This window comes from Quercus lobata, chromosome 6, assembly GCF_001633185.2.
Source record: "Quercus lobata isolate SW786 chromosome 6, ValleyOak3.0 Primary Assembly, whole genome shotgun sequence".
Taxonomy (NCBI): Eukaryota; Viridiplantae; Streptophyta; class Magnoliopsida; order Fagales; family Fagaceae; genus Quercus; species Quercus lobata.
In genome coordinates, this window is record NC_044909.1 from 6604576 (window position 1) to 6627400 (window position 22825).

Below are 22825 nucleotides of genomic sequence, written 5' to 3' on the forward strand. Positions count from 1 at the left end.
AACCCAGTTACCCAGTACCGATCCAATCAAACCTGCGGCTTGGACTATAACATTTTTCCTGGGTTAAGCCATCCAAAATATATTCATTTTTTTTTATATAATTATTATAATTTAATAGTTACAACCATTTGAATAGCGGACGTTTTTATTGAAAGCACCGGAGGTTCTAGTTGAGCTACGCAACTCTTGGCATTTATCATCGAACATTGAGATGCCTAAATGGAAAAATAATCAGCCTGACCTTGTACACAACAAATCAATTCTCGTAAGGATATATTTCCAGTGCAACTTAACTGAGCTCATAATTAGGAAGAATAACTTCGAATAACTGAGTTCATAATTTGTCCAATTCTTACAATTACAACTGTGTTGGTCCTCCCATCAAAAAAACTGTGTTGGTCTAAACCATTCTCTATTCCTGTTTCTCCATGCGCAACAAAAACTTTTTACACATTTACTAGTTGTGTACAGCCAAAATAAAAGCATATACAAGAAGAAACCATATATTTTCTTACAGTGACCACACTCTCTACTGCAGTCTAACCAACAAAAAGACTTGACAGAGCCATCTTCACTAATAGTTTTTCCGTCGCCTCTTCCTACGCTTGATCGGGGGGGATTCGTCGCTTCCAGGAAACTCCCATTTGACAATGTCACCATCCCAAGAAGAGCTGATGATCATAGGGTAGACAGGATGCCAATTACAATCTCTTACAGGTGCATCATGATAGTCGAGTCTTGCAACTTGAGCTCCACTCACCTATAAAGGTCAAAAAGTTTACCATAATTTAGGGTAGCACCAACAAGGAAAAAGAGTTGTAGCATAAAATTGGAGGTGAACATGATATTGGTTAGAGCATAAAAAAGGGTGAGCAAGTAGCAAGTGGAAAAACTAAAGTCAGGTAAATAGTCAATAGATAGCATTTCACTTGTTGGAAAGTTCTTGGGGTCTACTCCTGAAAAATGCAAGAACTGCAGAATGCACACCCCAAGCTTCTCTGAAATTATCGATTCATGACAAAAGCCCCATTGCTTGTGCCTAAATGATGATGTTGGTATTGCAGTTCAGGTCTTCTCTTCACTCCATGGCTCAGGTGCATCAATCATTGCCACATCTCTCTCTCTCTCTCAAGCACGCATGTGCACACACACACACAAAGACTTCCAAGATATATTAAGCTGCAAAAGAAAGAGCGTTTCTCCCAGAGGAAGTGACCTGCCTTCTACATTGACCTATGCAACCACTAACTCCTTTGCCACAAAGGAACTCTCAAGCTGGATGGCTCCATCATATATGGACATGGAGGCATTTCAAAAGTCACCACACGCAAATTTCTAGAAGTATACTCAGAAAGACTGAGACCTTTTTCATTTACTCCTTTCCTAATCATAAGGAATGGATAGCCTATAAGTTATAACCAGCATTACCAAAATAACTAAAAGACCCCTTTGACCAAAATTACTATGTTGTCCACTAAAATCAACAAATGTCCCATTGTCCATGGTCATAATACAATAAATGCTAACTGATATCTCCTACCCATCAAAGGAAAATCATATTATGGTTGGAATTTTAATGGAGTTCATCTTTTTCTAACCAATTTAAAATAAAACCAAAGATATAACAAAAAAACTATCCTTTGAATGCATCCGACATACAAGACTAAAATAGGAGGATTATACTTTTCATTTCCCTCAACACATGCATTAGTGCATTCATTATTTTTAACAGAACGTTGCAAGAGAACAAGATATTGATAAAGGGGTAAAGAAGGAGAAAAAAAAAAAAAAATTACATGTACATACCAGATCATATATATAAACAGAGGAATCACTAGATCCAGTGTAGATATACTTCTGACCAGTGCTGCAAGAAGTCATATACATAATGAACATATTATTCAACATTACTATCGATAAATTAGATAAAGAATGCCCTAAGACTAGAAATCATTATCTGGGTTAATTCCATTGTCAACCAGAAACCAGAAACTAAGCATAATCTCAAATATGAACTTCACAAAATTTTAAACAGTTAAAAAATATAATAAAGGGTTATTAACTTTACCACCACAAATTTTGGCTAGGACAATCCACTCAGGTTTCTAGCTTGACTAAACTTTTGGTAGACTAGTAAACCCTGACCATTGAGATGGCACCTGGGCCAAACATTTGACCAAGCTCAAGTTTGCTATAAGACATAACAAACAATTGTTCATGATCAGACGACTCTGATAGCAGAAAATCTCTGTTTGGGGGGAATTATTGTAGTAGATTGGTATTTTATGTACAAGGAGTAGATCAAATTTGGCTCCATTAGTTGGTAGCAAGAGTACTCTGCGCAGTTGACTTTTCCTTATCTGAGATTAAATGGGTGATGCTTAAGAAGATGGTGGATCTTCACACTTGTTGGCAAAGGAAATCTGGTATGGCTATATGGAGTGACTTTGGAAGGATACTCCATTATGTCTTATGTGGATTATTGTGAGAGAAAGGAATGATGTACTTTCGAAGGAATACAGCTCCCAGTGATTTCACTCAGATCACAATTCTTGAGAACTTTATATGATCGGATGAGAATATTAAGCTAGCCTTTTTTTTTAATGATATATTAAACGAGCCTAGTTCTTACTCTTTTGAAGAATTTGTTAAACTTCTAAATTTTAGATTGTAATTCCTTAGGAATTGTTCTAGAATCTTTTGAAGAACTTGTTCAACTTTTAAATTTTAGATTGTAATTCCTTAGGAATTGTTCTAGAATGCGTCCAGTGTAGTAGAGTAATTCTCTCAAATCAATAAATCGATTTTTTGCTGCATGTGAACTCTAATCAAATGACACTTCCTCATTGGGTACATGTGTTACCTACACAAAAAAGATTTTTAATAAAAAAGGTCTTTTGCTGATTTTTTTTTATTTTTTTAAGTTCCAATGTAACTAATACTCACACATTAGAAATCAGCAAGTAATATATGGGCATACCCAGTCATCATAAATTGTAACAGCAAACAGCTTCAGCAGTGTGTTTATAACATCAAGGTTCACTGTGTTCACATGACTCAAGCAAAGAAACCCCCCCCCCCTCCTCTTTTCTCTCTCTATTCCCCTCCCTCCAGCCTAATAAACTCATTCTAATATTTCAGCAAAATCAATGGACACATCTTAAATAAACACATTAGATGAAGCAAAATTGTATCACTAGGACATATGAAGAGTAGATTACCTATATGTGGGAGAGAAGTAACAACGAATTAGAGTACGTAAGACTGAATGGCCTCTATATGTAGCCAATGACTGATCACGAGGATGCCGCAATTTTCTTGCTTTTTGAGGGTACTCCATCCATCTGTAATCCCAGTCAGCATCTCTAGTTTTTGGACTGCCAGTTGAAGGACAAAAAATTATTATTGATATTTAATACTAAGCTATTTTAGACTTGCATAGGATACAGGCCAAACTTAGATCAACCAGAATGGATTCATTGGTCAAACCCAGTCAGTTCAGCTTATCACTAAGTCATTTCACATAAAATGATAATTCCAACTCATTATCAAAAAAAAGAAAAGAAAAAAAGAAGAGGATAATTCCAACTCAAAAGTTATAGAAGTTGGATGCATCCACAAAAAGAAAATACAAGAACAAAAATTGTAGGACACAAGCCACATGCTCTCAAATGATTATATGCCTGAAAAAATATTGAAAAGGTTCTGTAGAAATGAGCATGAGGAGATTAGGTCCTATGCAGTAACTACAGGAACTATACTCTGTTCCAAAAATCAAAGATCGACCTTCTTCACTTTACTTTTCTCATAATGTTTGCCCAATATATAAGCTAAGGCATAAAGTTTTCACCCTAAATTTCAGTATCCATTACCACAATTTTGAATTTTTTTTGTTATAATTTTCCAATTACCTTGTTCAAATGGAATTTCTTGGATTTTCCAAGGAAGATGCGCAGGAATCAACCCCCACTCCCCCATTTAAAAATGTGTGTGTGTAAGTCCTTTTGCCACATTATAGCCTTAAAAAATGGAGGCACAACATGAAGAACCAAACTGACACAGGCAAAGTGTCAAAGCATTAATTCATCACCATGAAGTACGGATTTTCCAAAAATCAATCTTCAATTGATAGTGTCTTACAATGACTAAAAATTTATAATTTTATATCCTGAATCATCATACAATGATGAGAAGCAAAATAAACAGTTAATACTTAATGGTGCATCTTGAAGTCTCATCACAATGTGGAGACTCTTGTGCACAAAAATGAAGTAAATAGTCAAATAGCAAAAGGAAAAAGGCAGAGGATCCTGGAATGTTTATGATTTGTGGACACAAACACCATGTGTTTCAACACAAACAGTGTGTGAATGGAAGTACATGGCTATATCAATGTCTTCTTGAATATATGTTATTTAAACATAAGTATTTATCTATGTTTTTGACATCATCTGTATGTATATGAAACAAATATAGTAAAGTAATAATGAAAAGATAAAGGTAGTTGCTTTAAAATAAAATAAAATAAATCGGAGTACCCTTTGAACTTTGCACTATATGAGCCAAAAAATAAATGGAGAATCATGTTGCAACAAAATTCAAACATGGGTGGACACGCTTATAGGATAAGGGTCTTGGAATCATAGCTAAAACTTCAAATTTTATTTTAAATTAACAAAATATTCACAAGGGACACTCTTGGTTCAGCTGTCAAAAGTTTCATTAGACTTTTATCCTACTAAGATTAGGACCATTAGGTGATGACTGATGACATGTGGTATAAAAATGGCATAGGCACATAGCCATCCAGTGGTAGCGTCAAGGTCGTTATGACTGAAAAAGCTTCACTCTCAGTAAGATGTTCTTGCTTTCTTATTACATGACCAGATGGCATAGCAAAATTCTTCATAAGTGTTAAATTACCAATTCTCCTAAAAGCTTAAGCTATTGGAAAATGGTAAATTTAATCATTATACCATGTTAAACTACCAATTCTCCTAAAAGCTTAAGCTATTGGAAAACAGTAAATTTTAATTATTTAACCGCACAATTCTAACAATAAGCAATGCATGGGATGCGTTATGTGTGAATTATGCAAATTGAGTTCACTATCTCATTCTGAAAACAATGTGCATTCTGAATTTGTACTTTCTATCCTTTCAACCCAGCCACCCGTCCCCCCCCCCCCTAAATAAATAGTAAAAAGAAACAGAAACAGCCTTGCATTATTCTTATTCCTAGGAGGTTATTGTAGTCAATGAGGTAACAAGTAACAGAGTATTAAGGGCAAATTAATCCATAAACTAAAAGGAACCATAAGAAAGAAAAATTAAACTTGGACATAGGAGAAACAGTAATTCAGACTTACTAAATAACAGTAGAGGACATTTTTCTTATATCCCAGAGTTTAGTGGTCTGGTCTTTTCCATTTGAAATAAGATAACGCCCATCTCCACGACTGTCAAGGAATGTTATGCCTTGAAGATGTCCCATCAAGACACCAGCTGCTTGTCCTTTCGTGATAAAGCAGCGCCTGTCCCACACCTGTAGAAGGTAATATATAAGCAAAAAGCTTCTGGGCCAATTAAGCTTATTAGCAGAGGGTGAAGCAGCAACCTTATCAATTTCAGCAAGAAACCATAAAAAAAAATAATAATAATAATAAAGCAGAGAATGCGATATCAACCCCCAGAAATTTATATAATCCAGAGAATGCAATGATACTTAGGTAAAAACTTATTGGCATAACCTTCTAAGAGGTGTAAATGAATAGTCAATTTCTTTCACATTCGTCATAAGACAGAAACACACAGAACCAAGTAACCCCTTGTGAAGAAATTTGCTATTCATTTCTAGCAAACTCATAATTAAACTTCTTTAAGAAGCTGCCGGACCTCACAATTATTTGTTTGAGAAAGCTCCTAACCTGCATATGAAGTCAAGGTTGTTGGCTGACTCTATACAAGAAAAAAGTATAAATTTACCTTACAGAGATTATCATCACTTCCAGAATATAAGAGATGGCCAGTTTCATCGGCAAAGCATACTGTGTTAACATCAGACTGCAACAGGAAGTAGAAATCAGATGTTGACGACTCTAAATCCAAAACTGGGTACAAGATATATAAAGCACAATTGTATACGACTTTTCCCACAAGCACATGACAAATAGCATAAGCTCATTTTAAGGACAACATCATGATCCTTTTGCATATGAATTTGAAAGTGAGAAAAAAGTAAGTTGGACTAAAACTTTGAAATACAGACTAGATGCAATTATTATTATGAAGTTCTAATCCACAAGGCAGCAAATAATCTTACTTCTAAATCTTTTTGAGAAAATTTTGTTACAACTTCCTTGCTTGGGGAAGCAAGAAATTTGCTATGAAAGTTACATTGCAGTCGTACCTAGTTGCTCTAAAGACTATTAGTGTTCAACATGTTGTAAATGTTTTTTATGCCCTAACCAGAGTTAGATATTGCATCATTAAGCCCAAATAAACAGCCTAATCTTCTATTCAATGTTTGCGAAAAAACTCACAATTTATGAACAATTCAACTAGCAATGATTTGCAGTTGAAAGTCCATAAAAACAAATGGCATGAGAAGTTATTTGCGAGTGAAAATTAAGTCCATAACTGCATTAGGTTTTTAAAAGTATTTAATTTTGGTATAGTGAGTCCAATTTTGCCAAATTTTGCACATACCTACGGCTTTAGCTTAATAGTGGTTTCAAATGTTCCAGACCTTTGCCTCCTATCCAAGGGGGATATTAGAGAATCAGCTTCCAACCTTACCCCTGTGGTGAAGAAGGGTTAAATATAGGCGTAAATGCTATTTTGGTGCCTACATTTTGGGGTCACAGTCAATTTGGTCCCAACATTTTGGTAACAGTCAATTTAGTCCATGTTATTTTCAACATGCAATCAATTTGATCCCTCCCATTAACTTTTAAAGGAAACTGCTTATGTGGCAAGCGGATTGCACAATTGGCACATCTAATATTAAAAGAATAAATAAGTTGCTGATCTGTCTAAATTTTATTGACCACATCAATGTTTTAAGTGGAAAAAAAATACATATCTGAAAAAAAAATTAAAAGGTAAATTAATTAAATTATATTTCAAGTTTTTCTTGGACTTTCTTGGCAACCAAACACCAACCCAGTACACAATTTTTCATTCCAATTCAAGGAATCATGGACCATACACAAATCAAATCCAAACCCTCCTAAAAAAACCAGATCTGACAACACCGATTCGTCAATGGATAGCACATCAGATTTAGATAAAGATAGTTTAGCCAGAAGATCGATGCAGTTCCTTGAAAGATCTGTGGAATTCCTAATGGGCTTCTTGCCTTAAAGCTTGAGCTTTGGCACGCATAGCGTGCATATGCCAGGGCCAAAGATCGATGATCCTTTGCTTGCTTCATGATCTGATCCAATCGAGGCTTGTGAGGATCTGATTTCAGCGCTAATAAAATAATAACGATCTTATTGTGTAGTTCCAAGTTTACGTGAACCAGACTTGAATCCCGGATTCACACAAATCCACCCAAAAAAATACTTAAACAACAAGTTTTTTAAATGCTTTCTAGAAAATTCAATACTAAAAACAAGTTTGTTTCTCAAGAAAATCAAAACAAATATCATTTTTCTAAACATTACCAATCTGGAAATGAAAGCTTAGTTGCTTAGTTTCAGCAACAAAACTCAATCACTTCAATTAAAACAATATAAACTTACGAGGTGGTGGAGATGGGAAGCGTGGGAATGAGAAGTGAAGATTTGTTTTGTGTGTAAGGTATTTTGATTCTTTGAGTTGTTTGTGTGTATCTGGGTTGCACTTTGGTTCTGAAGAAAGTAATAGAAAATTGAAATATTATTTAATTAATTTAATTCCTTGAATTCATCCTTTTAATTATTTTATTTTATTTTTCTGATGTGTATTTTTTTGCCAGTTAAACACTGAAGTGTCAATAAAATTTAGACTCATTAGCTTCATATTTAATATTTTAATATTAGATATGCCAATTGTGCAATACGTTTGTTACATAAGCATTTTCCGTTAAAAGTTAACGATAGGGACCAAATTAATTGCAAGTTGAAAATAATAGGGACTAAATTGACTGTTACCAAAATGTAGGGACCAAAATAGTATTTTGACCTTAAATATATAAAGCTCATCCTCATTCAGTGAAATTCCTGTTCTATTTTAAACACCAATATGCCTCCTATTAATGTCCTGCCATATTTTTATAGCTTCAAAAGGTTCAATGACCATTGTCTTATCCTAACAATAAAATGTCATACCATATGTGCTGGAATTTGAAGGCTAAGCCTTTTTGCCTCAAGGTCATAAACATATATTGAATTATTGCTACTTGCAGCTACAAGCTCTCGCCCATCATTTGAATATTTTACAGAGAAAATCCCAAATTCATCATTAATGTCATCAACAGAAAAATCCAAACCATCATGAATTTCCTGCAAATTAAAGGGTGCATTTAGATGAGAGACAATAATCCATACATGTACTAAAAGGCTACTTTATTAGGCATTCTAATAACTCCAATTCCCTTAGAAAAAAATAGAGGTAAATTCAGAGGGTACTTAAAAAAGAACAGGAGAATTGGTTGTAGCACATACCGTTATGTTTGCAACTGACTCTGTTGCAGCAGATCCAACATTAACAATATGTACCATTGGTGACATACTAGCATAGACCTGCAGTTTTTCCATTAAAAACAAAGTAAAAAAGGAACAGATTAACACTACACAACAAATAAATTATGAGGAATAAAATAAACATGATCCCAAAACTGTCAATATCTTTACAATAAATTATTAGATCTAGAAGACCAGGAAGAAAATAAATAACAAAATCACAAGTGTAGAATGTAGATAAAACAGCCAAACCACAAATCCAGTAGAATTCATCAATGTAATCTATATCATACCAGAAACAACATTTTAAGTTGGGCCTTGCTTGAAATGAAAAAAAATTAGTTCAATTTATACCAGATATGAACACCTAAATGAAATAAGACTATTTGCCATTTGCATCATACTTGATCAGCTAAGAGTTCACAGAAAGTTTCTCTGCCGAATTAATAGAAGAAAAGGCAAACCTCCATCCAACCCAAACAATCTAACATTACTAAGTTTTGACATTTAAACTTGCACAGGTGAATAAATTTTCCATCCTAACAATATTATACCCAGTGCCTTCTATTTTAATAATCACTGAAAACTTACAAGGTATTGCTGATCTGGTGACAGAGATGTATCTGTAATGGTCCATCTCAAGCTTTTCGCTAGAATGTCCTTCTGAACTTTCCATCCCTTGTTCACATTATATATCCTAATGTGACTTCCCTGTAATATAAAAAAAAGGAAAATAATTATACAGGTAGAACTCCATACACTTTTGTCCAGTATATTAAGAATTGAACAGTTCATAATTACATTTGATGAAATGCATTCTTCTATTACCACCAATTCATATCTAGCTTAACAAAACACATACAATACCTGAAATCCAGCAACAAAAAGAGAACCATCAGCTGAAAATTGAGAAGTATAAGCACGGCTGTTCATCTGGTCCACCCTGCAAGGTCCAGTGGTGGGTAAATACCGACTTAATACATGACAACCATCAGCCGATGAAAACCTCCCTCGACCTGAGTGGTTAGTTTCACGAGCAACCAACATTTTAACCGTTGAAATGGGCAACTTCGACCTCCCAGGTGCAGTGCGGGTCAAAAGTTTGTGGGGCTCAGACCCAAGTTTTGTGAGATGGGCAATTTCATGATCAAGGTGATTTGATGGTTGACTAGGTCCTTCACTAGCAGAAGATCCTTTGGCGGAACCCTCACCACCACAACTGCTGGTATCCTTGACAAACCTACTCATCATTGACTATTAACGCTTACCAACCGTATTGGCCTTCAATTCACCACAATTTAGTCATGACCATTTTGATCCTACAAACAACATGCTTTAAACCTTAGGAAGAATTTCTATACACCCATGACCCATCACACACCCACATCAAATTTTGCAATTAAAAATCCCCCCACATGGTTTTTCAATGGTGAAAGCAACTACTACCTATTCTTGAACAAAGAATTCTATCCAAAATGACCAATCTTGCAAGCAATGAAGCAAACAATCAAGCAAAACTAAGCACTTCACCTCTATAATTAACATAATGCACACATTCATTTGGTCCAAATCCTCAAAATTTTGAACATATGGACCATAATTAACAACAACCATAGCTCATTCAATCAGTGATTTGTTCAATAGCTAAAATATATGCAAGAAAATAAAATATAAAAATCACAACTTTATATCCTAAATTCACTATTCATTCCTCTGCAAAACAATTTAAACTTCAAATCACTCAATTTTGATAAGCACACGATTCAAAATATGCAAATTTTCAATCTTTAAAAAAATTATTAAAAAAAAAACAGTTTGGTTTATCATTTCCAGCGTTTTCGCGGCAACCAAACAGGAAAGGAATGCGAGAGAAAGTGAGATTAGAAAAATAGCGCAATTTACCTCTTGAAAACCCTAGAGATTCTGAGTGAGACAGAGTTTGAAAATGATTTCAGATTCTTTATATATATATATATATATATATATATAAATGGTAGTTCTGTTGCGTATTTGAACTCTGTGTGAGAGTTAAAAATAGTAATTAAAAAAAAAAAAGGCATTTTGTATTAAAAAATGAATTAATCTTTCTTTTTTTTGTTGTGTGTGGGAAATTGGAGCGAAACGTGTTGGATTGTATAACTGTGAATTCTGTCTGTCTGTCAAGCTCGTAATTTATGGGCCTTTAGGCCCATGTGGTCTGTCAGGATCTGTAACTGTTTGGGCCCACTTGGGCTTAGGCTAATATGTGTAACATGCTAGATGGGCCGGCTTCGGCTTGATCATTTTTTTAGAATTTGCTTTATGTAAAAAGTTGTGATTTTGAAATGAGTTAGGAATGAATTTTATGAATTGAGATGCAATATTATTTTAATGCATTTATTGCTTGCATCGGTGGAATGATGCACCATTTTGCATAGTGAAATATTCCTTTTATATAGTGGGATGTCCTTCTGCAAAATGTATTATTGTTTGCATAAGTGGAATGATATACACCATATACTGTTATTGTCTTGTTGTGTCGGCAGATACTGTTCAATATTACTATTAATGATATTTTGAGAATCAATATTTGTTTAAAGTTTAAACATTGAAACCTGTGATAAAATATGGATTGAGTTCAAAATGTTCAAAAGTTAACATTTCCCCTATTAAAGTTAATAGCCTGACTTAGCTTAGCCCACCACTAGCACACAGCTATGCTATAAGTCGTAAAGGGTGTGTGATTTGACCATTTTATATTTTGGCAAGTAGGGTACATTATTACAGTTATTTACACAGGTCAGTTGCATTGACTTGTGCTCAAGAACTAAAAGGGGACTTGAAAAAATAAGAACATTTTTATTTTTTTTGGTAATCTTATTAATTATTATACACATAATCACCCACAAATTAAGTGTATCAACAGCCAAAAAGAATGAAATCTGAACCTGAGACATCTAGTTCTTTTTCAAAGCCTCATCCCTCAATCAACCTCTGAACTATTTGAGTTCTTGAAAAATAGAACTGGTTTGGTACATTGCTATGACCAAAACTCATCATTACTGTTTAATTGAATTTCTTTTTAGTTTCAACTTTCAATTGAACTTTCATACCAACAACTCATGCATCAGGTAGTTATAGCATTTAGTAAATTATTTTACTAGGATTACTGAACAAATAACTGAAAACTCTCTTCATAAATATATTGGATAAAAATAGTAACAACCTTTGCTTTCTTTTACATGAGTACAAGCATTGAAGCATACTCATGTATCTTTCTTACAATTGATAGGCTCTACTGACTTTTGTCCAACCCACAATTTCCATTACATCTATCTTTCCTTCTTTTTTTTGCCTATAAATTTCATCTACTTGGTGCCCAAAGAATTTTTTAATAAAATGTTTAGTATCTTCTTGCCGCGTTTGAACTAGGATTTTCAGCACCAAATAAAGATAATACGTCTTGAGCCACAATCAACTCAAATTATCAAGGAGCTTCTCCAGCTATTGTTCATTCTCTTATTTTGTAGCCTTCTCCCTCTCTAGGAGTTTATGCATTGTTGAATTTCTTCTAGTGTTTTTCCTTTGGTTTCTGGAACTACCTTTGCCACAAATAGAACAGCCATCAAAGAGAATGCAGAGTAGAGGAAAAAAGTGCCTGGAAAAGAAAAATCAAACATAGGAGTGTCAGTTATACAAGAATGCAAACTTACAATGCACTTGTTTGGTGCTAACAATGCTACAGACACAAGAAATCCACAAATTTTTTTTCATAATTTGTTGAGGTGGCAGATTATAATTAGCGCAACATCACTTTCACGTGGGATCACCACTGATCACAACCTGTCATCTCAGTTATTATGAAAAATGTTGTGTCATTAGGCTTATTGTTTTTCTTTACCTGAGGAACTCCAGGACAAAAGAAAGTTGAATGTATAGGAAATTAACCAAGCACCCAACCAGTTCACTAGCACCACCAAGCTCCCAGCAGCCCCCTTCACATCAATTGGGAAAATCTGCAAAACAATAGGTTTCAGATAAGCTCAATGAAATTATCGAGTTATCGAATGCTAATTTGTTAAACAAGCATACAAATTAACTTTGAAAATGTAGAAAGTTACCTCAGACATAATCAGCCAAGGGACTGCTCCCATTCCAATAGAGAAAAATGCTATGAAAAACTGATTTAAATGAAAAAATAAAATAAAAATCCATATTCTTCTTGGAGTGGCAAAAAGGTGATCATGTTTTACTACACAAATTTGCAGTTATAATGGTTAATTTACCAGCACTCCAACAAAAGCTAATATTGGTGCCCACTCAGGCAACAAGTTGTGGCCCTGATTCATAATGATCAAAAAACCAAGTTCAGACTAAAATGTAAAAGAAACAACTAGATAAAAGAGTTCTTTTTAATACACAATGATAATTTTAATGGCTTACCTCGAGAAAGAAAGAAGTGCCTGTTACAAAGCAGCCTAGAAATGTCCCAGTTGCAGAAATCTTCATACAGAAAAACAATTTTCACTACTCATTAGGCATCAAAATACTACTCTCCCTCTGATATAATTTTCATAAGTTTCAAAAGATAAATGCTATAACATTATCTACCATTATAAGTGGCTTTCTTCCAGATTTGTCAATCATCATTGCGCCCACTATAGTTATTGGAACCTGTGAATCAATATCAGATAATCTGAGTTTGGATTAAGAATTAATGATGTGACTTTTAGGACAGTGGTAGAAATTATACCTGAATACAGGCATAAGCTATGGTTCCAATTTTGGCCAGAGAAGCCCCTGCTGTTTAGATAATTCAATTAAAAAATAAGTTCCAAAAAAAATGAAGTGATATGAAAGGATTAGAAATAAGTTTCAAGAGAAAAGATGCGTTAAAAAAAAGGGCATAAGGAATGAAGTGAATAGAAACACTGAATTACCAGCTTCTGCAAAGGTTTCACTTGCATAGAAACCTATTCCATTTATTCCTGTGAATTGTTGACATATCATTATTCCTACTCCAATCTGAAAATAGTCACCAAACAGCAAGTATTAGTACAATATAAAAGGCCTCTCAGATAACCAGCCTAAACATACTTCATTAAGTTTGGATCAGCTTCTTTTAATTTTTCTACTTATTTGCATATGTACAATTTATTGAAGTCTTACTTCTTCTATGTACAACTGAAATTTTATTAACTTCCAGTAAATAAGCATATAAGTTTTCAACAATAACCTAATCCAAATGCACATTTCTATAGATATAAAAAAGACACGTACAATCATGGAGCGAATATGTCTTCTTTGGAACAAATCCAGCATTTTAGCCTTTGGAAGAGTCTTAAGAGTTTCAATATAATCCTGCCAAGAAACATAATGAGTCAGTTCCTCAGACATATAAATTTACATTAGCAAGCTTTATATGGGTGTTAGGAAGAGAAGTACTTTAATTTCAGCAGCTTCAAAAGTAATATCAGCATCTTTGCCACGAAGTTTTCGTAGCGCATCTTGAAATTCTTTCTCACGGCCAACCTTTGCCTGCAAAGAATGACATTCTTTTGGTCTCATTTCTTGTTCAATCTCATATCTAATTTGAAAACAAAATTGCTTAAATTTTTTATTTAAATGCTCACCAGCCATCTGGGAGACTCCGGAACAAAACATAGACCCACAAGAAGAAATATGCATGGAACAAGCCCTTCAAATCAAAGCCAACACTTCATTTAGTAAAGTTTTAGAATTTTCTTTTCAACACTCACACTTCTGTATACATATAGAGTAAAATACAAAATTTTAGAATTTACCAGTCAAAGCAAGTGCTCTCCATGTTATGACTGATCCTACTAAGAATGCAACTGATGATCCAGTGACAATCATGAGCTGCAGAACAAGCAAAAGAAAAGGGAAAGAACTAAGATATTGACCAATTAATCTTCAATCAGTTAGCAAGATTCATAAAGAATATAATCTTCATGATTAATTATCCCACCTGATTCAATGTTGTGAGCCCTCCACGCAAATTCTTTGGAGCAATTTCAGCAATAAATATTGGCACCTGTTCATCCACTTTGTTAAATTTTGTTAAAATTTCGAAATTTTATCATTACAAGGTGACAAAACAAAAAAGGGATATAGATATTAAATAATTACCACATAAGAAAAAACTCCAATTCCATATCCTGTGAACAACCTTCCCATGTCAAGTGAAATAGCTCCCTATATTAAAGCCATGCAAAAATAAAAAATAATTAAAAAAAAACCATAACAGCTAGTAATTTCAGCAAGATGACAGTGTTTGTTTCTTACTTTAAGAATTAACATATGCAAACAGTGCATACCTTAGAGAAATATACAGCAAGCCATCCTGCAATGCAGAAAACACCTGACATCCTCATTGCCTGCTCCCATTAAATCTCCAGAAAGTTTAGTACAACGAAAATGATAAAACTAATACCAATTTCACTACAAAAATCTAACAAAATGATGTGACAATAAATGTGTTAGTGCCAAATCAACAACAATAATAAATACTATCACACACCCTTAGCGTGATGGTTATTCCACAAGTATAAGTGCTCGTAGAGTGTGAAGGAAAGAGCTGAGATTCAAATTTCCAAGACTGAGCGTCACACATATACACTTAAATTATATTAGAGTAGATTTCTATCTCAGACCAAAAAAAAAAAAAAAAAAAAAAACAAACAAACAAACAAAACAAAACAAAAATCAAAAATAAATAAATTTCTTTGGCATGACACATCACTTTGTAAAATGTATAATAAATAAATTTCTTTGGCATGACACATCACTTTGTAAAATGTATGTAGTACAATAGAGATGAAAAAGTTGAGCACTAGCTAATCAATTTCAAGTTTAACATACCCATTTTCGACCAGTGAAGTCTGCAATTTTACCACTTGTGATGGCACCAAACATTGCACCAATTGTTAATATGGAGCCAAACATGGAGTACTGTCATATGACATACAATAAATTAGTAGCAATTCATATAATTTTGATACTATATCTTAAAAGAGAGAGGAAAAGAAGCCCTACCTCAGCTACAGAAAGATTAAGATCTTCTGTGATTGCAGATTGAGTGGGTGCTGAATAGCCCACCTGCCAAAATAATAACTTAAGCTAAACAAACCTGATATCTTTTTTTTTTCTCTTTGGTTTTTTTTTTTCTTTTCTTTTTTGGTTCCTAACCAAAAGAAAAAACAAAAAAAGAAACAGGTTTAGTAACCCCAGAAACTCTCTTAAACCAGGAATGCCATTACATTTTGGAAAAAAGAACAACATTTTTCCTAGACTCCTAAGCAGCTTTTTGTTGGAGACGTATAAGAGAGAAGTGAAATATACTTACACATGATCCAAATTCAAAAGAGCCACAAACAGCAACACATGTACTGAGCAAAACCATTCCAATGGATCCACCTTCAACATTTTTATCATCTTTAGGGGAAACAATATTATCTTGCTGGATGAATGGCTGTTCCAAATCTTCAAGGCCATTTATTTCATCACTACTTTCAGCATCCTTAACTTGTCCAATTGCCATATCTCTCTCTCTCTCTCTCTCTCTCTCTCTCCAAACAGTACACCAAACTAGTATGAAAAAAAAATAAGAAGTGGGAAAGGAGTAAGGAATCAAGGACTAGGACTTGTGAGCAAAGATATGGATTTGTTCTGAGGTATTTATACTTGTAGTAAACAACTAAATTTTTTTTAGATTTTGTCTGATAGCACCGATTGATAAACAAAAAACTTGGTTAACAATTAGAAACATGTAAAAGAAACATAGAATACCACTGCATGTGGGATAAAGCTGGCACTGACGTGGTGATTAAACGAGATACATACAACCAATATTCAGACTTTTGAAAATGGAGTGGGGAACCATAGATCTGATGAAACTGGGCAAGCAATTTGCATGTAAATTTTCTTTTGTCTAGAATGCTTGATTACTTCTTATTGTTTATCTCTGCTTACGTGGTTCTTACTTGGACTGATGGGTACAATTTTTAAAAAAATATATATATAAAAGAAAAAATGTAAGACCACAGAATTTCATGAGTGAAAATAATGAGTTTATGCATAAATGATGATTAATCACTTATAGTCTAGCATAAGAGTCGTCGAATAATTTATAGTACCAACTAGTCTTTATAAAATAGAGCTTACAATGTTTATCTCTGCTTACCATTTTCTGATAATATAATGGGCAGAAAATGCAATGATTGTTGGGACATTGCCAATTTTCCATGTTGGCCAATTGTCAACTTTTTTTTTCACACAGTGCAAAAGGTAGATTATAGACTATTAATTAGTTGACGAGTAAAAAAGCCAAAGTTAGTATCATTATTAGGACCATTTGTCATGCTAATGTCCCGGCCAGCTGGGACAATGAAAATAAAATTCTTGATGGGGTCCATTTGGGAAGCTGAAATGGTCTATAATTATCCTTGCTAAAAGATCATAGGAGAGTCATAATAGTGCTTGTGTGATTGTGATTTTTTTTTTTTTTTTTTTTTGGTGACTTCTTTTATGTTTTCCTTGCACATTTTTTTTTAATATTTAAATTATAGAGTTTCAACTTATTGTGTCCGTTTCTTATAATTATACTATTTATCATCAAAACAAGACATCGATTAATTTTCAATGTGGGCAGAAATTGATCACAAAATCTCTTATTCAACTATTAAAAACTTTACTAATTGAGTTAAGTGAAACCCACACTAAATTAATGTAGAGAAGTCAATAGAACCAAAGGATGGACTAACATATTATAATTGATGTCAAGCATGAAGCATGAGGGAAGTTTATGGAACTCTTTTTAACATTTTTTATTACTTCTGAATCGAAGGAGCTAGCACTTTGTCGCTCTTGGCTTGTATTCTTTTCTTTATAGAAGGCAGTCAAACGTTATGGAAGCAAGTGTTGAGTATTTTTTTTTTTTTGGGTTAAATATTCGGTTTTAAAATTATTTTGTTATAAAGCCTTTTCTAAATGAAGTACTCTTTTCTTTCTTCAAAAAAAAAAAAAAAAAAAAAAAAAAAAAAAAAAGAGAAGAGAAGTAATCTTTTTAAAATCAATAAATAAAATATATATCTTACTATTTTCTTTATTTAAAAAGTCAATGTCATTCTTTTTTCTATAGTTTAAATTAATGAGGGTAGTTTTGAAAATTTATAAATTTTTATACAACAGATTAGACAATAAATGATGTTTTCTTAAAAAGTTGGGTTTTTTAAACAATGACAAAACTTAAGTACAGTACTTAGGTGTTATTCTTTAGGTTTCCTTTTTAAGATTCAACCATGTGTTTTTTTTTCCTCATAGGATAAAAGTGTATTTTAGTTAAGTATAGCCACATGGCTGAATCTTAGGAGAGAAACTTAAGAAAAAGCACATAAGTATTGTACCTAAATTTTGCATACAAATTAAGACAGAGGGAGTACCTTTTTTTCACCTTGATCTTCTCAAAATTGAGTTCAAAGTAGAACTTGATTTTGTCAAAATCAAGCTCCATGCAATTCAATTATATGTGGCAAATGTGGAACTCAATTTTCTCAAATTAGAGCTCCATGTTCCTTTGAATTGTATAAAACTTGATGAAATCAAGTTTCACATTGGAGTTAGACTTTCAAAAAATCAAGTTCCAAAAATAGACTATATAACTAAATAAGTTACAATAAAGGCTTTGTAAGTTTGTATAGGCTTATTTGGTTATTTTCTTATACGAAGTACTTAGTTTTTATCACACCTACTACCTTCTTTCTCCATTAGTTTAAACTTTAAACAAATAATTTACATATATTTTAGTATTTACAGAAAGTCAACAGATGTTTTCAACGTATTTACATTTTTACTTTTACAAAAAATAAAATAATGTAATTGGTTTTTCCAAAATCTACTGATAAAATAAATTCATATCAATAAAGTTTTTCCAAGTTAAAAAATTAGTTAATGTTGCCAAGTATAATATGGGAACAAAAACACCCAAGCAAATCTGTTAGGTACAACTAGACAACATTGTTGCAAGTCTATAGGATTATCACACTCTAATATGATACACCCTCGAGTATGGCTAAATTACACTCATTAAAAGGCGATTTGTTTTGCAATAACAAACAATCAAATCCAAACAACTTAAAACATGCAATCTTTTTAATTTTTTTATTAAAGAAATTAACAAGCATGTTTTGAAATTCATAAAGATTCAAAAATAACACACATATGCACGATCTCACATTGTAGTAATGCAAAGTAAAGAAAAAAAAATAAAGAAATGGGACAGATGATAAATTTTTGTTTTGTTTAGTTCCTTGTGACAATTTTCTAAATTTTATAAGGGGATAAGAATTTTTTTTTTAATTTTTAAATTGCTACTTCTGTGACTCTGTCCCTATACCCAAACTTCAAAGTCCAAACCAAAACTCTCAATATCAATGACTATATGACGCATAAAGATCGCTTGTAGTTGTCATTATTAATGAACAAAGCAGAAATCACACATTCAAACTATTGATGTCTTCCTTTTGGTATGTTACAAAATAAAATAATCGATTGTAGAATATTGTTTATTTAAAAAAATTGGATCTGGTTGGTGTGATTTTTGATGTGAGTGAAAAATATGAGAGAAAATTATCAGGAATGGTGCTTGGTTAGGGGGGGGGGGGAGAGGGAGAGAGAGAGAAGAGAAAATTGGTAAGGTCTGACTAAATTCTCTTGAGGTCCATCAAAACTTTATCTCCAAAGAAAATGAGTGAAAATGAGGAGTAAAAGCTCCTCAGCATTTTGGACAAAATTAAATTACCCATCCACTTTGAACAAATTTTTATCTATTTCTTCTTATTTGCATTTTTCATTGAGGAACTATCAATTTTTTAATCGTTTTCATCTTTTCCTTTTTGATTCTTTTTTGACTTGGAGGATGAATAGTTTTTTTGTTTGGTTGAAAAGAAAAATGAGAGAACGGAAAATGTAATCTATATGAATATACTTTCTTGCCCTTTATAGTAAATTAAGGTTTATTATAATAATATTATTATATTAACAAGTTCTTCACCACCATCTTCCTCATTCTTGAACTGGGGTTGGTCATAGCTTCTATGTTTGAAAGGATTGTTCTCCCTCAATCAATTGATGGTGTTGAAGCTTTGGCGGCAATGAGAGCTTTGCTTTTTACTCAAGATATCAGCATTTCTTATTTCATGATCTTAAGGGTGATTTAGAGATAATCATCAAATCTTTGAGAAGCAATGAAGAATCTTTTGCCTTCTATGGTCATCTGATTGAGGAGACAAAATTTTTAACAAGTTCTTTTGCTAATGTTAGCTTTTCAAATATTTGTATATAGGGTAACTCTGTAGTTCACAGCTTTGCTAAACATGTTAACAGTTTTTCAATGTGGATAAAACATTCCACATCTTAGATTCTTAGTGCTATAGTCTTAAGCTAATATGATTGGATTTTCTTAATAAAAGCTACAAACCCACTTTTTTTACCCTTTTTTTTTTTTTTTTTTTTAATATAGTACTTTAAAATAAGGGTACGAAAATACTAGTGCACATTGTTGTTTTAAAAAAATTAAATAAATAAAAAAAATTGTTGCACAATTATTTATACACAATTTTTGCACTGAAATTATGACTTCAAGTCATGATTCAAGTTCAAAGCATTTCAGCTCATAAAGTTTTAAACAAATATTAGTCATAAAATAAGTGATATTGGGCATAAAATTAAAAAAAAAAAAATATATATATATATATATATATGTGTGTATATATACATATCTGGAACAACTTTAGTCTTTAGACTCAAAAAAATCATAGAGAAGGAAATGCCTTCCAAAAATCGGCTCCACAGTCATCAGATCTAGAAGAAGCCCACAAAACATCATATCTTTGAGCAAGTTGCCTCCAAAGTTCAAACCATTACTTTTACTTTCCAGTTTCCACTATTTTGGAAGCTTGATTGATGGAAAACAAAGGCGCCCACAAATAAAAGTAAAACATCATATCTTTGAGCAATCTGCTTCAAAAGTCACACCATTTCTTTTCTTGCAAGTAATTAGAATCTCATCATTTGAAAATCTTCCAATACTCCCACAGACAAAACATTTGTATCTTTCAGAAACTTTGCTTCACACCATTTCTTTCCATTATTTTAGAAGCTTATCATTTGAAAAGAATACCATTGATTTTTTGTTTTATAAATGATATTTGAGAAAAGTTAATGAATGCTCTGAAAGTATTGGTTTAAGCACGGATTTAAAAACTATTTTCAAAAACATGTTATCGAAAAAGAAAATTTTAATTCACTTTCCCTTACAATTTTTATTTTTATATTTTTTAGAAAAATAATATTAAAATTTTCTTAAAATAAACCATTAACAAATATGAAATATCCTAAAGTATGACCTATGATATTTTCATTGGACGTACTATTATGCAGACAACGTCATGGACAAAAGACAAATTATTTAGTCAAAGGTATTCAATAAAAGAATAACAACTCTTATAAAAATGAACAACTAGCTAGGCGCATGCCGTACAAGCTGTTTGTTACTCATCCCGAACTGACATTTTCTGGGAAAGGAAAAATTATCATAACATTCTCTTTTTATATATATATATATATATATATATATATATATATATTTTTTTTTTTTTTTTTATGATAGCTCGTTCCTTCGCCCATGCATGTTGATTACACAATATATTAGATATCATCTCTATTAATATCTTGATTTTTTTATAATTCATCAATAGTACAATAGGATGAGAGGATTTGAATCATAAATTTCTTCATTGAAAATACTAAGAGGTACCAACCAGTTGAGTTATAAGACTCTTAATTTGATGGTAAAGAGCTTTCTCTTTCACATCATGTTAATATCTTGATGTAGGCAAAATTTGATCTCACATCTTTTATTCAACAATAAAAAATTTTACTAATTAAATTGACTGGAACCCACGTTAAATAACATGTTGGATTCAAATAATCTAGGATAACAATTTAAAAAATCTATCATTAACTATAAGATTTAAAACTTATAATATATTTCATTCATAATAATTGTTTTTTATCAACTAATCCAGATATGGATGGGTTTAAATATAGATTCTTTATTTAACGTTAAAAAGAGGGAGAAAATGGGCAAATGACCCTTTCAAAAAAAAATCCAGTATTTTGCCCCATTTTTCAAACTAATTAGGGAAATGTCCTTCTTTTAAAACTCGATTTTCTCAAAATCGAGTAATAAAAAAAAGAATTTCTAGAGATCTATAGTGGCGTTTTAAGGAGCTTATGGTGATGTTTTAAGGAGCCTATAGTGGCGTTTTGTAACTCGATCTCCATGAAGTCTAGTTATATGCAATTTTTTTTTCTTTTTTTTACCTATAACTTGACTTCATGGAAATTGAGTTACAAAACGCCACTATAGGTCCATAAAACGTTAATATAGACTCTTTAAAAACGCTACTATAGGGCTTAACTCGATTTTGAGAAAATTGAGTTTTTTTTTTTTGGTTAAGATAATGTTTTTTTGGTTAAGAGAAAATCAAGTTTCAAAAGAGAAGCATTTCCCTAATTAATTTGGGAAAGAGGGCAAAATGCTGGATTGCTTTTTTAAAAAGGACAAAGGCCAATTTTTTCCTTAAAAAGAGCTTCTTCTTGTTTTTGGAAAGATATTTAATAAATTAAGTGTTAGTTTTCTATTGTCAAGAGCTTTATAACTTAATTAGTTAACAATTCTTGATATTTCCAACCTAAACATTTAGGATTTAAATTTCTCATTCCTTTATTGAAACTATTGAATTATTAAAAAAAACTATCAGTTTGATGCTTATATCATCCTGATTTGGGACAGTGTTGGCTGTCATTGGACCCAACATGATGAGAAGATACAATGAAGGTAATAAATCTCTAACGTCAGTCTGATGTGGATCCAACGAGACAAATCACAAATATTGTTTCCTCTAATTTCATCCAACCTTCGGACGTCCCCAATCAATCAATATTTGCCTACTTTGTACTAAAAGCCTAACAACATGTAGACGTAAAGCTTATCATAAAACCCTATCATTAATAAATATATGAACGTGTGTGTAACGTGAACCCTTTTTTTTTTTTTTTTTTTTTTCATTCTATAGATAGGCAAGGCAACAACTT

At 32.5% G+C, this 22825-nt stretch overlaps 2 protein-coding genes across 8 annotated transcripts; both read right to left on the reverse strand.

Annotated features, from left to right (window-relative positions):
- Positions 1 to 253: 253 nt before the first annotated feature.
- Positions 254 to 10676, reverse strand: LOC115994831 (LEC14B homolog). 2 transcript variants are annotated; one of them, XM_031119108.1, is made up of 10 exons: positions 10571 to 10676; positions 9536 to 9987; positions 9260 to 9379; positions 8651 to 8728; positions 8315 to 8488; positions 5985 to 6062; positions 5369 to 5544; positions 3222 to 3377; positions 1807 to 1867; positions 254 to 760 (listed from the first exon to the last, which is right to left on the reverse strand). In XM_031119108.1, the coding sequence occupies exons 2-10, from the start codon at positions 9917 to 9919 to the stop codon at positions 575 to 577; spliced, it is 1413 nt and encodes a 470-aa protein (XP_030974968.1). In that variant the 5' UTR covers positions 9920 to 9987; positions 10571 to 10676; the 3' UTR covers positions 254 to 574. The 2 variants fall into 2 exon arrangements, with proteins under 2 accessions (XP_030974968.1, XP_030974970.1); XM_031119110.1 differs by lacking the exon at positions 8315 to 8488.
- A 1149-nt stretch (positions 10677 to 11825) lies between these two features.
- On the reverse strand, positions 11826 to 16584 carry LOC115993727 (sugar transporter ERD6-like 16). 6 transcript variants are annotated; one of them, XM_031117686.1, is made up of 20 exons: positions 16457 to 16584; positions 16014 to 16255; positions 15704 to 15766; positions 15530 to 15619; positions 15189 to 15266; positions 14986 to 15045; positions 14798 to 14863; positions 14637 to 14702; positions 14452 to 14527; positions 14281 to 14345; positions 14093 to 14185; positions 13928 to 14008; positions 13588 to 13672; positions 13401 to 13450; positions 13259 to 13321; positions 13091 to 13150; positions 12934 to 12987; positions 12769 to 12828; positions 12549 to 12663; positions 11826 to 12305 (listed from the first exon to the last, which is right to left on the reverse strand). In XM_031117686.1, exons 2-20 carry the CDS (start codon positions 16206 to 16208, stop codon positions 12190 to 12192), a joined length of 1536 nt encoding a protein of 511 aa, XP_030973546.1. In that variant the 5' UTR covers positions 16209 to 16255; positions 16457 to 16584; the 3' UTR covers positions 11826 to 12189. The 6 variants fall into 6 exon arrangements, with proteins under 6 accessions (XP_030973546.1, XP_030973548.1, XP_030973547.1 ...); XM_031117688.1 differs by having other exon boundaries at positions 15189 to 15245; positions 16014 to 16584; XM_031117687.1 differs by having other exon boundaries at positions 13401 to 13447; positions 16014 to 16584.
- Between the last annotated feature and the right edge of the window lie 6241 nt (positions 16585 to 22825).